We start from the raw sequence: 17,790 nt of genomic DNA, 5'->3' as shown, positions 1-17,790 counted from the left end.
TGCTTCCTTTAAGTGAAAAGGTGTGTATATTGCAAAAAAACATAGTATTTACATAGGGTTTGGTACTATCCACAGTTTCAGGCATTCACTGGGGGTCTTAGAACGTATCCCCTGCAGATAAGAGAGACTACTGTACATGACAATTAACTACAATGTGGTACCCTGGATTAGATCCCAGAACAAAAAAAAAGACATTAATGGAAAACTGCAGAAATCCAAATCAAGTCCAGAGGTTAGTTAATAGTAATGTGCCAATGTCAGTTTTCTTAAGTTTTGACAAACGTGCCGTGGTAATTTGAAATCTTAACAATTGGGGGAAGCTGGGTGAAAAGTACAGTGTAATTTCATGGACTACCTTGGTGACCTTTCTGTAAATCTAAAAATATTCCAAATAAAGTTTATTTTTCTTAAATCCTTAACACTTAGCGTTTTAAACTGCTTCAGCAAGATTAAATCATGATTTGAAATAAACTTATAGTTTTAAGCAAATCCAAGACAAGACAATAAAAGGGGAGTCCAGTGGACTTCATCAAAATTTAAAACTGCTCTGCAAACGATCCTGTTAAGGGGATGAAAAGACAAGCTACAGACTGGGAGAAAACATTTGAAACCACATATCTGACAAAGGACTTGTGTCTAGACTATCTCAAGAACTCTCAAAGCTCTATAGTGAAAAACAAAAACAAATCAACCAGACAATTAGCAAAAGACATAGACAATTCACTGAGGAAAACCTAAAGATATCAAATAAACACATGAAAAGATTTCAACATCATTAACCAGTAGGGAAATGCACATTAAAACCATAAGGAAACGCCACTACACAACCTATCAGAACAGCTAAAATAAAAAAACAATGATAACACTAAATGCTGATGAGGATACAAGGAAACTGGATCACTCATACAGTAATAGAAGTTAAAAATGGTGTAACCACTGCAGAAAAGTTTGGCTGTCTCTTATGAAAACTAAACATGCAGCTACCATAATGTCCAGCAATTGCACTATTGTGCATTTTTCTCAGAGAAAATACACTTATTGAACAAAAATACTTATTGAGTAACACAAAAAACCTGCACACAAATGTTCATAGCAACTCTATTTGCAATAGTCAAAAACCAGAAACAGTTTCAAGAACTCTGGTGCACCCATACCATGGAATACTATTCTGCAATAAAAAGGAATGAACTGTTGATACATGGAACAACATGGATGAATCTCCAGAGGATTACATTGAGCAAAAAAAGCCAACCTCAAAAGGTTACACATAATATGATTCCATTATATAACATTCTTAAAATGACAAAACTATAGAAACATAAAACATATTAATAGTTGTTCGAGTATAGCGATGGAGAAAGGGGAAGGTGCAGGGAGGTGACTATGGGTACAAAAAAGCAGCACATGGGACCTTGGTGGTGAACAGGTTGTATCTTGACTGTGGTGATGTCACATAATCCATGTGCACTACATACTGCACTAAAAACACACAAAACACACCATACCACACACACACACACACACACACACACACACACAAATGAATGTAAGTAAAACGGGTGAAATCTGAATATGGTCAGTGGATTGTATCAATGTTAATTTCCTAATTATACCACTATAATTATGCAACATTACCAATGGGGCAAAATGGGTGAAGGGTATATGGAGCCGCTCTGTATTATTTCTCTTACAACTGCATGTAAATCTACGATTATCTCAAAAACCTAAAAACAAAAAAGGAGAATCCAATTATCTGCCAGGGGCTTATCCTCACTGTGGCTTAATTTAACAAGAAATCATGCCTTTAATCTGATAGCCCCTAGGTACTTGGCTTGATAGCGCAGCTATCTTGATATCTCGTGTTCGGCACTCTCACACATTTTAGAAAGGAAACCTAAACACTTAACCTAGTTACAATAAATGCAGGCACCCAAAAGAATTCTGAATCGTACTTACTTTTGTACGCTGTGTAGCAGGTAAGAGGTCAACAAACACCTTGAGGTCTGTGAAACAACAAGGTTTATCCCCAAACTTTTTAAAATACTGGAACATTAATTCTTCTGGATCGCCTAAGAGAGAAAAAAAAAAATCACTAAATTATTCATGGACTGAAGCAATTTCTAATTTAAGTAAAAGGTCTGATTTAAAAAACATTTCTTTCAATTAAATTAAAATTTTGCTTGAATGAGAATGAGAATGCATGAGAAAGACAGTAAGGCCTAGAAGATGGCTTGCCCATTTAAAAATAAACAAATACAAACAAAATAAAAAGGAGGTAAATCTTACAAACTCAGTTTACCTATTATTACACTTAGGAAATGTGAAGCTTTTTATTCAATTCAAGTTTAAATAGTTAAAAAGTTTTCATTAAAGTTTAAATAAAGACTTAAGTTTATGCGCAAACATTAAACAAACATGCTTCTCACCACAACAGTTCCTAAACTACTTCATAAGTATCAAATAAATGTTAACTAAATGAAAGGTGTATGTTTGTTAACAGGCACACCAACAGAAGAGAAAATACATGGGAAGAACCACAGGCCAGTAATTCCAACAAAGTCAATCACTACGTAAAATTTAAACCTGGAAATAGAAAGCTACCAGTTCATTTTATTTTTCCTCAAATTAAAAACAAAACATAAAAATAATAAAAATAAAATGCTCTCAGACTGAGCTAGATCTAAGAAGCAGAGATTTTTAATCCAGGGCTTCTGTAAGATTTTAGGTCCCAATTCCTGTTTCTGGGAACAGAGATCGATGGCTTTAATCAGATTTTCACAGGACTCTGTGATCCAAAAGAGAATCACTCACTGGTCTGGTAAAAACAAATTTTGTGGAGACTACACAAATTCACAAATTTGTAAGGTGCGGACTGGTAAGAAGGAAGAGAAAGATAGAAGATAGCAAGTGTCAAAGCAGTTCCAGATACTTTTATGTCCAGCTTTGGAACCTATTTTAACAATATTTTGCTGAAGGTCACATGAAAATTTTCATTTGCAATTCAGGTGCTAACATAGACAGATTCCTGAGGTAGACCCAAAGAAAGAAGTCAACATGGAATTCAAAATTGGTTGTGAATACTGTACAAAGGGAATGATAGAGACAAGCCCATAGTTAGTTTGAGAACATTAATCAGATGATCGAAATGTCCAGAGATGCTCTAGGATAGGTTTTAGGTACTGGCAGTGATCATCATCCTCTTCAAGTTTATCAACTTTTAATGAGAACAAAATTTCTATAATGATGAGTAGGAGAAAAGCTTTCTTTGAAGCTTTATCTTAAAAAATAAAATTGAAAACTTAAAGTTTATTACCTGAAACTTAACAAAATTTACAGTATAATTACTATAAGCTAATGCTTAGTATGAGCAAAGAATCACTGCTTTTGGGGGGAAGGGCTAACGTTTTTCCAACAAAATTATAAACTAACACAATATGACACCCTTCACTTCTCCTGTAGTAAACTCAAAAAGAACCATTTTACAAAAAGATCTAAGGGCGTCATCAAATTTCCTGAACGCCTCTCTTACTGTTTCACCATCAAAATCATCCTTTTCTCCAACTTTGTCTTTATCCTTATAAATTTTCTCTTCAACTGTTAATCGCTCTAACTCAGCCAAATGTTCTTTCATCAATGGTTTTGTGAGTGCTGGGAGCAGATTTTCAAGAAACCTTTTGTCCACTTCATGAAATCCTGACACTTTTAAAAAACTGGCTATTTTTACTTTGAAATTGATTCTGATATTATTGTTGGGTCAGCAAGAGAATGCCTGACGAAGACTGATGGAATAGAGAGAAATGATAATGTTAAGTCAAATTGAACATGTGCTTGAGGGTTAATTTTATAACTGATCCATTCATTAGTAAATATTTTCAGGTTTTGAAATGTCTGCTTCTCAAACATGACTCTGTCAGTCATTGTAGGACTCAGATAATCAATACTGCACTTGGGTATCAAGAGCATTCCTGTACCTTCTCCAGGGTCCCCCCAAATCATGACAGTTTCTTACCCAGTTTGTACTCATCATTAAAACCTTGGTGCCGTAAGCGTCTAATCAGCTCTAGTTTAGCTAGATGTGGTCCTCGAAGGTGGCGAGAACTTTTAGATTCTTCTGTTATCCGATCTTCTATAAACTTCACAGCTTCTTCTGCAGAATAATGTACTTCTCCTTCTAAAGAGCTAGGTATAAACACATGAAAAAGGTATTTTGTGCCTCTATTGTCCCTCCCAAAACTTAAAGTCAAGCAAAATTGATTTCAAGAAACAAATTAAAAAAGAAAAAGCATTTCGATAATTAGAATACAAATGGGAGTAAAAGAAAGCTGTAAGCATATTCTGGCAGATAACCTGGCATATGATTACTCCCAATTTTGGCATTTGATTGTTGTAGTGACTAACCACCTCTACCTCTTTCTTAAAAAAAGAATGGGTACTTTCTACAATGAACATGTATTTACTTTACCATTTTAAAAATGGGGGAGAAATCTTACTTTGAAAGAGATAAATTATTGAAACAGAAAAAGAGAATTCAACTAGGCTTACAATAAAACTGTTTTGCTACAACATATTAAAAAGTGTTGTTATAATTCAGGAAAGACAACTTACTGTTCACCTTCAGCAGGAGGAGTCCAGGCCTCTTCAATCAGTCGAAAGACAGAATCGAAATAAGTCAGATAGAACTGCCAGTCATCTGAGCTAAAATCAGATTGAATGGTGCACACAGGATTAAACCCAAGTTGTGACAAATCTGCCTTAGGAACCACGATATTCAACTTATTTTCTAAGTTATATTTTAGGCTTTACTTGGAGAGACCCTCCACCCTCCCGGGGTTTCCTCTGCAGCCCTAAAAGGGCAGCGCACCAGAGGTATTTACAAAGTAAAGAAACTTTTAAGAGACTACTCTTCCCTTCAATAAAATGACCACGTCTAGAAAAGTAATATTCTTAACAGAAAACTCCCCCCAGTAACACTTTCTAAAGGGGGGAGAGGTCTCTGTTTTAGACCAACACTGAGTATTAAATTTTTGACAAATTAATGATTTTGAGCATTCATTCTAAAGACCGAATGCCTCTTTATTGAAAGATGAAGGTTCATCAAAAACTTTTTTAAACATCCAGAACACACTACAATAATTTTTCACTTTATGTCCAGAAATCTCAAAAGACAGATAAAAATGTCAATATTGACACCTGAAAGTCCCACTCTGATATCATAGTCCAAAAAAAAAGCATCTACTCACTTTTTCAGTAAGAGGCGCCGGGAAAGGGCATTGCACTCTGGCCACCTGCTCAGCTTCTTGTACATAGCCATACATTTATTTTCCCGACTCTGAATCTCGCTCGTCAACTTCTCTACAATTAAAGTTATAATAGTTGGTAAGCTGGTTTCATTTCTGCTCAGAAACCAAAACAAAGTCCAAGCACAAGAAGGAAAATATCACATTTTCTTATTTACTCTCTTAGAAAATTAAGCCACTATTAATACAAACTACTCTCTGACTAAAGATTATTTTGCTGAAAAAGAAAAGTATATTTTAGATCCTAAACTTTTATAATCATTTTATTCTATAAAATACAAGGATCCAGAATATATTGAGTTGAGGATCTAGTATGTGGGATACACTTATAAAACTCTAACAGCACCTCGGAACTGGTATAGTTAGTCCAGACAGACATCCCACCCACACAGTTCCAAAATATCAAATAAGCTTGGACTGGAATGGGATGAGCAAGGTGAGATGTTACGAAAAAGAATAAAACAATAGAAATGAACCAAACTCTTTCCCAACAGCTGGGAACAGGAAAACTAGGACTATATTTCTGACCAAATTAAATTTGCCCTGTCCTTTTAGAACAGATTAGCAGATTAAGGATACTGACAATTACATTATGAATTTCCTATTAAGTATCTAAATTTTAACTACACATAGAACTACAATCTAGATGAGTAAAAACAGAAAGCCTGACTTGTATCCATCTGCAAGAAGGCTAAAGTTAGATAGTAAGTAACATTAAAAAAACAAAAAACCCTCCTCCATTTATATAATTAAAGTAGCTAAGTATCAGTTAGTGCAACAGTTATATGACGGCACAGTCTAGTAAAGGATATGTACATACAGTACAAAGATTTTTTAGAGACTATCCCTAATGAGACATTGCAGACTACTCATCTACAGTTAGTTACTCCCAATGACTGTAAAGCTACAATTAAAAGACCAGGTTTACCCAAAACAATAATTGCATTTCCAGGAATTTCTCCTAAGGAAATCATCAAACACGTGTAAATTGTTAGGAACCAAAATCATGGTCATAAATTTCTAAAATAGGGGAATCGTTAACTCAATCTATGAAATTTGTACAAATCAGTGTTCCAACAACAAAGGAAGAAGCATTTTCACAATGGAAAGGAACTAACTTCTTTAACATAAAAAGTGCTCTTGCAAATCAGTAAGGAGATTAATCAAACTTTTAGAAATAGGAAAAACAGCTCAGAGAAGAGGAAAAGATTAGTGGCTTTAAATAAATGAAAAAATAATTATTCTCCCTCTTAAATTAAAAATTATAAAATATGTTTCACCCATCAGATTGAAAAACATGAAAAGTTTGACAATCAGTTTGATAATACAGGTTGGTAAGTATGCAAAGAAACAAGCCCTATTATGCACTGATAAGTACAGCTGAGAGGAATGCACACAATAGCCTGTTGGAGGGCAACCTGGTTTAGAGCAAAGATGCCTCTTGCAAAGAAGCCTAAATATCCTTCAAGGACTGGTTAAGAAAATCCTCTACATTTATACTAGGGGACATTGGGCAGTCACTAAAGAGTGCGCTAACGAAGTGTATCTCTAAGACATAATCTAAGTTAAAAAACCCAAACAATTGGCTATAAGAGTATGCAGAAAAAAGGTCACAAACTCAAATGTCTTCACGGGACAGACAGGTAAACAAAGAATGTTTGTATCAGAGCACAAATCCTAACCGGAAGCATTAACATTTTAAAATCTTAAAAGAAAAAAAAAATTGTAAATAAAAACCTGTGCTAACCAAATAAGATTACTCTGTGGGCCAGATACAGTATGTTCTGATTTGTGGTTTAAAAGACAGGTGTTGGAGGGAGATACATTTTTAGAAGGATATACAGAACAAGTACCCAGAGAAGAACCTAGAGGGTAGAAGGTTGGAGATCTGGGGTAGAATCTTTCACACTCCTTGAATGTTACAAATCCACGAATTATTTTCAATTTAAAAATATTCTTAAGAAATAAATGTACAACACAGAAAAGTCCAGAACATAAAACAACCACAAGTGATTTTTTTTAATGTCTTTATATCTTTATGTTTCTGTATGAGGAAAAAATTTCCACAATAAACATTTTTCATGTTTAAACAATAAAAAAATACTTTAAGAAAACTTTTAAAATTACCTCCTAATTTTCCTCTGATGACATCCAAGGCTTCCTGGTACTTCCCCAAACGTTCCAGGATCATATAATAAAGTTCAACCTTACCAAAAAAAACCACAAACAAACAGGTGCAACCATTGAAACTTTTCAATAATAAAAAGATGGTCATTTGTGTTTTTAAAAAGTTATTAGAAAAGAACATTATTTTCAAATAAGATAAAATTAACAGTAAGAATCAGACAACAGTATCTCCCCTTATTTGTATACATCTCAGACTAAAGTGCTTGCTGAAAACAATTCCATGTTCATTATACCTAAGCTGGGGGCTTCCAGAGCTTTGCATTTACACAAAAGGCAAGACTGAGGACCCAGCTCTCTAACTGGAATAAAGCAATAGTTCATAATATTGTAACAGAACATTGTAGCAGCATCAAAATCATGCAAATACAAAGCTGGGCTTAATTAACTCACTTCAGCCTCCGCTTCTATCTTGTCCTCTTTCACCATTTTTTCTACCATTCTCTCAGCGAGGGGCAGAAACATCGTTTTCGAGAGGTTTTCATCCTGTGCTGATATAGACTAGAAGAGAAAGAAAATGTTTCGTGCTAATTTGTCCCCTGCTTGCACTATTTCTATTATTGCCATGCAGACCATTACTGTGACTCCAGCACATAATTATCGTTCTATTAATATGTCAACTAGCAGACCTAATTTGAACTTGTCAATAAAATACATTAGAGAGTAGTTGTCTCTACAGGAGATTTATTTATTAAAGGCATTATCCTACGCATTCTTCCATAATATGACCTAATTTTTAAATAAGTTATTCATACATTTTTCTAGAAATCTGTTGAGGAGGTATGCCTACACTGATTATTATATATATAGACGGTATCATCAAGTGTTTAAAAAGTGTTTCAGATGTCTTTTTTGAGATGTTCACACATTAGAAGGAAAATGCCAATTGTTATACAGCTTACTATTAGCTACAATTACCCTAGAGTGATAATTAAAATTGATGCATGGTATTAATAATTTTAACACTGCCAGAGATTCTGCTCAGAGCTCATTCACCCCCTGTAAACAACATTTCAAAATGGCTATTATGCTCATTTTACAGATAAAGTTAATATTCCCCACTGCTCTCCAAGACATGTGGTAAAGCCAATATTTGAACACATACCTGTCTGAACCCACAGCCTCTCTGTTCTTAACTGTTACATTTTAACTCCTACCACCCCATCCTCTCCTACACAGTGTCTCATTTTGGTCCTTACATTAGCTCTGGGAGATGAGCATCTCCATTCTGCAAAAGAGCAAACTAAGGCTCATAACGCAGAAATGATAAAACAAGGCCACCCAGTTCAATTGTCTGTTCACTAACCAACAATATTGTCGTAAAGACAAACCTCAAGTCAAAATATCAAACATTTCAGGGCTCATACTTGATCAAATAACCCAGTAACGGATCTAGGTTCAGAGGAAATACAGTCTGTGCTACACACAAATAAACCAATATACCAACTCATAAAGAATACCAAAACTCCCCAACTCAAAAAGTCAACTAACAATATGAAAAGGCTCTGTTTGACACATGCTGCAGCACATTACCCAAGACATTCAGAAGACACATTAAGGACAATAACTATATACAAAAATAAAAACAAATCTCAATCCCATTCTGAATGCCATACTCACTTGCATAATTAAGCTCATCACAGACCAAAAGTAGTAAGGGTTTTTGGGGACAATCTTATATAGAGCCATGCCAGCCTGAAAGACAGAGAGCCATAAATACTTAATTTAGAAAACATCATAGAGGGCAATTAATGATCCAGCTATGTGGCAGGAAGTTTCCTCGGCAAATAGCAACACATTTACATACCCCAGTTACTGTAAGTACCTAGTTACCTGATGGATATTCTCTATTGGCGAGCAACAGAGGTAATCACAAACATGAATTTTTACAACATCAAGAATATTTCACCTTTTGAACCAGATTGTCTCAAAGTAAAACCCAGTATTTCTAGAAAATACTGCAATCCGATACAGTTTCAATAGAATACCAAAGCAAACACAACATTTGGATTATGAATGTACATCAGTAAACAAACTTTACTGAAGATATCACACTAACCAGTTATAGTAGTAAAACAAATAAGCAAAGAAATCCAGACAGCATATTTAAACTTCAGAATCAGAAAAGATCACTCTGACATAATTAAAAAATGTTAGGTTCTTTCAAGATGCCATCAATTAGAATGGAACCCTTTCATTGAGAAACGTATAATGTACAAATACTTAAAAGCAGGGACATAACAAGGAGGAAAGTAGACCGACTCATACATTACTGAGAACCTATCCATAATTAGCCAACTAGTAATCAATGCCAGGAACTCCGTCAGCTAATTATCAGAGTTAATATTTTTTTTAATCTTCTGCTATCTTCAATCCACTTTAAAAATTACACGGAGCCCCTAATAAGTGGAAGGAAATGCCTATTCCTGCCAAGGATACAAAGATTGAGTCCTAGTCCCAAGGTATTTAAAAGCTAGGAAAAGAGATAAGACAAATACACAAACAACTAAAATACACTTGGTAATAAAAATAAATGTCTTATACAAAAACATCATGCTAGGATGTTTCCAAAGAAGGCAAGATTAAGTTTGCTTATTCCTTTCTTATTCTTTAAGGGAACGTAGGAAAGGGAATTATATTAATAAAGCCTTCTCCGAAGTAGCAGCCTTTCAGACGGACCGTGAGGTTCAAACAGAATGTCTTTAGGCATAGACGAGGGGTAAGGATACACATACAAATATATTTGAGGTGAATGGGTAAGTCATCGATTCTAGGTAGGAGTAAAATGAATCCGAATAAAAACATTAAAGAAAGAAAAGACGTATGTTGACATGAAGATGTAGGACATTTAGCTAAAACAAAGGATTAAGAGGAGTACCCTGTTTCCCCGAAAAGAAGACCTACCTGGACCATCAGCTCTAATGCGTCTTTTGGAGCAAAAATTAATATAAGACCCGGTCTTATTTTAATATAATATAATATAATATAATATAATATAATATAATATAATATAATATAATTAATATAATATAGTATAAGACCGGGTCTTATATTAATTTTTGCTCCAAAAGACGCATTAGAGCTGATTGTCCGGCTAAGGTCTTCTTTTCGGGGAAACAGGGTAGGTAGTAGGGAAAAAGGCTGAAAGGCACCTTTGTTGTAAGGCATTCAAAAAGGAGTCTTACAGAGTAAGGGAGCAATGTGTATAAATCTATACTCTTCTAGGGAGTGAATTTAGCAGTGAAGAAATAAAATAGAAAGAAAGAAATGAGGCTATGAGGAACTAAACAAGGATGAGATAGATCAAATATAATACAAAAGAGATCTCAAAGACACTGCAGAGGTAGAATCAAAACGGAGACAAAAACAGACACACAGGACATAAGGAGCCTAAGATGGCTTGAGATCCTTGCTTCCAACACCACACTCAGGAGGAATGGAACAGAAAGGGTTAGAAAATCAATTTTACTTGATAATTTGGGGGAAAGAAAACCTTTTATAATGACATGCAGAAATAAAAGGAAGAGAGTATAAAATATGAATTTTTAATAGAAAAGACAAAAATTTCATGCCCGTACCCTACTATCTTATTGACATTAACATTCTGCTAATAAAGTTTGGAAAAAAAAAATGGCTGTAAGCTGGTGACTCAGAATGGGAATGTCATTTATAGAAAAAGGAACGTCTGATCACCATGTGAATGACTAGCAACTCTTCTTTCAAGATGGTTTTGGTTTTTTGTTGTTTGTTTTTGACCTGCCAGAGATGTCAGTTAGGGCAGTAGAAATCCTTAAGTTTTCTGATTCCCTGGCTTCCTTCCTTCCTACCTCCACCAATTTATGCAAATCATTCATTTATTTAACAAATATTTATTGTTCGGATGCTATTAAAGGAGCCGAGGATTCAGCAGTGAACAAAACAAAAGCCCTCACCTTCATGAAACAATGACATTTAATTTGTAAGACACCTATTACCCCATACTTCCAAAATAAACATACATATAAGCTAAGAAATTGTAACTACCTTAAACAGCAACAAAGATAGGATAAAAATTAGATGTCATATTCTAAAACATTTAACACTAGAGTACTCCTCCATTCTTTCAATACATGAGAATGGAATAATGCAAAAGCAAGCTATAGGTCAATCATATTAAGGAACTGTAACTGTTAAGCCATATCAAAGCAACTTTTCCAAAAATAAGATGCAAAATTGTATGTATCTCTGGCAACAGGTACAGTTAAATTATACAGAAATAAAATCTATTCAAGAGGCAGATTTTTTTCCCTTTCTCTTTCAAAGTTTACCTTAATACTGCTTAGCATGAATCTGTCCTTTTTGTTATTTTATATGTGATATATATATATATATATATATATATATATATATATATATATATAAATTTCAAAACTATATTTTGTGAGATCATGAAATTAACACACACTTTTAAAAAAAGATCGTAAGATGAAAAGAATCCATTACTCTGTATCCTGGTAACATTTTGGTACATATCCTTAGAGATACATACTTTATTAAGGAGGGGTGGATGTGAGGAGAGTGGGAGGAGGGGGCCATTTTACAACAGGCTCTTCTCAATTAACATATATTGGGAACATCTTTCTATATCAGCAAATAAAGACACGCTACCATTTGGGAAGGACGGGATATTCCTTTTTATTCTACCATATAGATGAACCACAATTTCTTGAACTATGTCAGTATTAATGAACATTTGATATACTTTGCTCAAAACATATCCCTAGAAGTAAAAATCATTATGATTTACACGCATATGTTAATGCTGCTAATTTTTAAAAATATACCCATTTTGTGTCAAAAGAAAATTTATAACCTCTGAATACTTTTTCTGAGAATACACACCAGTAAATAAAACAATGATAAAATTTCTTCAAAGAATTATACTTGGGCCAAAAAAAATTCTTCCAATTTAAAAACTTGCATAAGCAAATAAAAAGATTAATTTTAAGAAGGATTTATATTAATACCTTCCACCCTCCTTGTTTCATCTACTGTTATAAGTTGATATTTAAAGGAAAGAATAAGACAAAATAAAAACCCAGGTAAGAAAACTGCCTTCAGAGGACATTATACCCACAAACAAAGCATTTCTTTAAAAAAAAAAAAAAAAAGCTAGCATGACATCATAACCCTTTATGGGCTTAAGAGCACAGGTTTTGTTTCTCCCGCCTGTCAGCTGTATCCACCCACTAGTCCAAACGAGTCCAAATGCAGCTCCTACACATGTATACAGGGAACACCTAAAAATGTACTAACTGGCAAACAGGCTTGCCTTCTTAAAAAAAAAACAAGTATCCCGAGCAATGGGGATTTTTACCCCTGGTGGATTTAAAAATCTTCAGCAGGCTATAAACAGTTAATTTTACAAATTAGATGTAAACTTGAAAGTTAATATTTCTATAATCTGTTAATTTTTTTGCCCTGGGATTTCTGACCATTGTCTGAAACTATTACAGCAATTTGGAACAAACCGAAGTGGGACATTTTGAAGCCAACTTACCAGAACCAAACAAAACCTATAATCAGGCCACAAAAGAACACTGTAATCAAATTTCCCCAAATAAAACATTTTAAAAACGTGAATAACAGTTCATCTTTAAAACACACAGAGAAAGTAACTGGCTGATCTCCACACACAAATAATATAATTCAGTTCTACACAGATATGCAAACACACACATGCACACATGCACACACCACTGCAGTCAAATCACACTGAAGAGACTTTCACCCCTGACAGCAAGTCCCACCGCCCAGGAGATTTGGAGGTCAAGTTACCTGTTGCATTTTCTTGTATTCGCCCACTCTTGCATAAGCCATGAAGAGGTGAGAGTGATACTCCTCACTATTGGGAACTTTCTTCACAGCTGCCTCATAAAGTTTTGTAACTAACTCCGCTAAGATAAAGAGAAATAGGATTTTCTTTCATTGTTCAAGTATAACTTAAATCATAACAGCATTTAATTTTTTTTCCCATTTGGAGGAAATAGATGCCTCCTCTCATTAAGGAAGAAGAAAGTATTTACTTCACCTCATCTGATCATTATTCTTCTCTTGGGTAGGTGTTATTCAGTGAAACATCAAATAGGTCAGGCCTCCCCATCACATTCACAATGTACGAGAGCCTCTAGGATCCAGCCTGTCTCCTTCCTAACTCTTCCCCCAGCTCTTTATGCTCGAGCCACATCCAACTATTTGAGTTCCACTCGATTCCCTGTGCTGTGTCAGGCCTCCAGCCTTTATACTGTTCCCTCTGCCTAGACTCACCTTTCCTCTCTTTTCTACTCAGTGAACATCATCCAAGACCCACTTCAAATACAATCCTCTCCACAAGGACCTCTGCAAAGTCAAATGTCGTCCTTCCCTGAACACCACCTCTACTCCTTCAGCCCAGTTTGATCACTGCTTCCTTCTGTCATCTTTAAATCTTTTAAATAACTCTTAGAGCATTTGTTAATCTATAATGCATAATCTACTTCCCTTTATAGGCTTTGAGTAACATTTTTCATCTTTGACTCTGATACAATACTTGTCACGGAGAAACACTCAGCCAATACTTGTGGGATAGATAAATGATATTTTAAAAACACTGGGAGTGAATCCATATACCGAAATCAACATCATACTTAAATAACTACAACCACTTGGATACTAGATGAAAAATGCAAGTCACAGAACACATATAGTATGAATCCATTTATATTAAGTTCAAAATTAAGCAAAACTAATAATGCATTACTTAGAAAAACAAATGTGATAAAGATTTAAAGAAAAGCAAGAGAATAAAAATTATTCAGGGCAGCAAATACCTCCTGGGAGGTAAACGGGGTAATGAAATTGATGAGGAACATACAGAAAGCATTCTCAGTATTGATAATGCTCTATTTCTTAAGTTGGGTGGTAGGTTCATAAATGTTCATTATTCCACATCAAACTGTACAGTGTTACATAAAATATATTCTTCTAGAATATATATTATAAAAAATATGTATTATTTCACAATAAAATATTTAAGAAATCAACAATAAAAATATTTATTTGTTTACAGATGAAATGGCAGACTATCTATGATATGCTTGGAAATAGTCTGGCAGGGAGAGGGGTACAGATAAAATTGGCCACCTGTCACTAATTGCTAAAGGTGGGTGATGGGTACAATGTGATTTATGATGCTATTCTCTGTTTTTGTCTATGCTTGAAATTTTCCATATTAAAAAGCGAACTCTTCCAGTTAGCAAATCAAAATGTACAAATGAAACTCAAGTCCTCATTCCTATTCAAGGATCCTAATACGCGTAATATATCCTTTCTGTTTACAGTCTTCAGAAATCATGGTTAATGCATTATTTTACCTTGGCCACCGAATCAAATCACCAGTGATAAGTAAATCAGACAAATAGAGAACTCAATCAGAAATAGCCAAACCCTTAAACTCAGGTTTAAAAGCAATGAAAAGAAACATACGTCGATGCATCTCCCGGTAAAGAATAGTTAGTGCCTGCAGAGAGTTGTCATCTGTGGGTTCCAGGGCTGCCACCTCCTGTGCCAAGGTGAAGGCTTCCTCCTGCTTTCCAGTTCTCTGTAAACCAATTGCCTTTAAAACCTGACAGAAAGAAAAGATAAATCAGGTTTAAAAGGACAGAAAAGGAAATATAAACCATAGAAAGCTGATTTGAGAGCACTAGATAAGTTATAACATCTGCCTTGGTTGCTAATCAACTAAACCATTTTATAAAAACATGGCCAAATCAAGATTCTTTCCTATTTCAGTCATATTAAGAAAGCAAAACATTGCTTTAAAAAAAACTCTGCAAAAATAAAATAAGTAATTAGGTAAGTTATGTCCAAAGAAATAAATAGCTACCTTTTACCTAGATACTATTTACGGCATTTAAGTGATCAAGAAAATAAATGGCCTAAAAAAATACTCTTAAAAAACACACATAGTAACTAAAGAGATTAATTAAACATCTTTTCCCTTTAAAGTAAAATTACAATATATAACCCACTTAAATATAAGTAACTCAAGGGCAAATGAACTTACCTTAGCACAATGAAGATCCTTATGTTTCTTCAATAATTTATCTGCTTGCTGAATTGCCATTTTATTATTACCATTATCAAGATAATCTATGAAAACAGAAATTATGATAGTTATATTCCTTCAACAACAAATATGAAAAGCACACAGGCTGGTATCAGATGTTTCAGAAAATACCTTCATTCATATTTAAAACATTTTTTAACTCTAAATGACTAGGATGGTCCAAAATACAACCTTACCTATAGTCACCTCTCATCCAAAAGCACTATAACCCAGTTCTATTAGTACTTAACGAAGATTCAAGACAAAACGTATTTAGATGATAGACATTAATATTTTTACCTATGGGAAATAAGCAGGTTTAGTCACCCCAAAATTAATTTTTTTTAAAAAGTACCCTTTCTAATATTCAAGCTTTAAATCTACCAAATGGGCCGTGTTAGTTCAATAAAATATGTTTAATGAGTACTTACTTTACTACAGAGTTAAGTATAATTCGCTGAAAAAATTAAGAGGAAGTTTTACCCACGCAGTGGGGGGTGGCGGGATGAATTCCAATAATATGGGGAGTGGGCGAGGCTGTGGGGAAAACAGCACTTTCAAACACACTGGTTGAAACAAAAACTAGCACTGACTTTGAAGAACAACTGACTTCTAGGTTCCCTAATTACATAGTGTATGTCCAGTCCAGATTTTAAGGAATATGGAGACCTGCTATAAAATTGTGTTAGAGGGAGAAAAAAAGCAATCAATTATCATTCAAAAGTCTAACAAAAGCAAAGGTTAATTTCCAGATGAGCAGATCTAAAAGAAAATGAGAAGTGTTTTAAATGGGAAATGGTGGTAGTTGTCAATTCTAAATATAGAAAGATGACTAACAACAGGCCAGCCACAATCTACTACTAACACCAGATCCCTCTTTCCACGTAGGGATACACAAGGCAGAACTCAAAATAATCCATCCTGCAACAATGAGAGAGCAACAGCAAATGAGAGAGCAGCAACGACTCTCATTCCTTGCTGGTGGAAATGCAAACTCGTACAGCCACTTTGGAAGAGAGTTTGACAGTTTCTTTAAAAACTGAACGTACTCTTACTACATGACCCAACAATTGAGCTCCTTGGTATCTACCCAAATGAGCTGAAAACTTACTTCCACACAAAAACCTGCGCACACGTTTATAGCAGCTTTATTCAAAATTGCCAAAATTTCAAAGCAACCAAGATGCCCTTCAATAGGCTAACAGATAAACAAATTATGGTACAACCATACAATGGAATTATTATTCAGTGATAAAAAGAAATGAGCTATCAAGCCACAAAATATCATGAAGTGGGGGTGGCCAGATGGCTCAGTTGGTTAGAGAGCGAGCTCTTAACAAGGTTGCAGGTTCAATTCCCGCATGGGATGGTGGGCTGCGCCCCCTGCAACTGAGATTGAAAACGGTGACTGGACTTGGAGTTGAGCTGCGCCCTCCACAACTAGATTGAAGGACAATGACTTGGAGCTGATGGGCCCTGGAGAAACACACTGTTCCCAATATTCCCCAATAAAATTAAAAAAAAAAAATCATGGAGGAACTTTAAATGCATATTGCTAAGTGAAAGAAGCCAATCTGACAAAGCTACATACTATATGATTCCAACTATATGACATTCTGGAAATAGACAGTAGAACGATCATTGCCAGGGGCCGGGGGAGGGATGAATAGGTGGAGTACAGGGGATTTGAAGGCAGTGAGACTATATTCCGTATGACATTGTAATTGAAACTGTAATGATGGCTATAGGTCATCATACATTTGTCAAAACTCACAGAATATATTATACAACACAAAGAATGAACCCTAATATAAACTAGTAAACTATGTATTAATAATTTAGTTAATAACAACATATCATATTGGCTCAGCAACTGTAACAAAGAAACCACACTAATGCAAGATGTTAATAAAGGGAAACTGGAAGGAGAGGCAGGAGCGTGGGGATATATAGGAACGCTCTGTACTTTACGCTCATCTTTCTGTAAACCTAAAACTGCTCTAAAAAAATAAAGTCTGTTATTTAAAAAACAATAAATTTAAATTTAAAAATAATAAAAGTGAAGATTCATTTCCAGAGAAGGAAAATGAGAAGCGTAATAAGTGGGAAAGAGGGTGGTAGCTTGATTACAAATACAGAAAGACGACTGAACATAGAGCAGTTCACAATCTCCTACCACTACTG

General features: G+C 34.7%; 1 protein-coding gene across 4 annotated transcripts in view; it reads right to left on the bottom strand.

Annotated features, from left to right (window-relative positions):
* The window catches only part of NAA25 (N-alpha-acetyltransferase 25, NatB auxiliary subunit), a 57,434-nt gene that overhangs the window by 33,905 nt on the left and 5,739 nt on the right, over positions 1–17,790 (bottom strand). For 2 of the 4 annotated variants that reach the window (XM_019734078.3, XM_019734077.3), the window contains exons 2-11: positions 15,565–15,650; positions 14,985–15,123; positions 13,299–13,417; positions 9,102–9,176; positions 7,875–7,982; positions 7,425–7,503; positions 5,241–5,352; positions 4,606–4,695; positions 4,010–4,179; positions 1,957–2,069 (exon numbers count right to left, since the gene is read on the bottom strand). In XM_019734078.3, coding sequence (XP_019589637.1) covers positions 1,957–2,069; positions 4,010–4,179; positions 4,606–4,695; positions 5,241–5,352; positions 7,425–7,503; positions 7,875–7,982; positions 9,102–9,176; positions 13,299–13,417; positions 14,985–15,123; positions 15,565–15,650 — 1,091 coding nt within the window. The remainder of the gene's footprint in view (positions 1–1,956; positions 2,070–4,009; positions 4,180–4,605; positions 4,696–5,240; positions 5,353–7,424; positions 7,504–7,874; positions 7,983–9,101; positions 9,177–13,298; positions 13,418–14,984; positions 15,124–15,564; positions 15,651–17,790) is intronic. The other 2 variants (XM_074321050.2, XM_088801013.1) reach the window with 1 other exon arrangement.

Source organism: Rhinolophus sinicus, chromosome 9 (assembly GCF_057876585.1).
Source record: "Rhinolophus sinicus isolate RSI-liver-muscle chromosome 9, RSI-T2T, whole genome shotgun sequence".
Classification (NCBI taxonomy): domain Eukaryota; kingdom Metazoa; phylum Chordata; class Mammalia; order Chiroptera; family Rhinolophidae; genus Rhinolophus; species Rhinolophus sinicus.
This window is presented reverse-complemented; position numbering and strand designations above follow the sequence as displayed.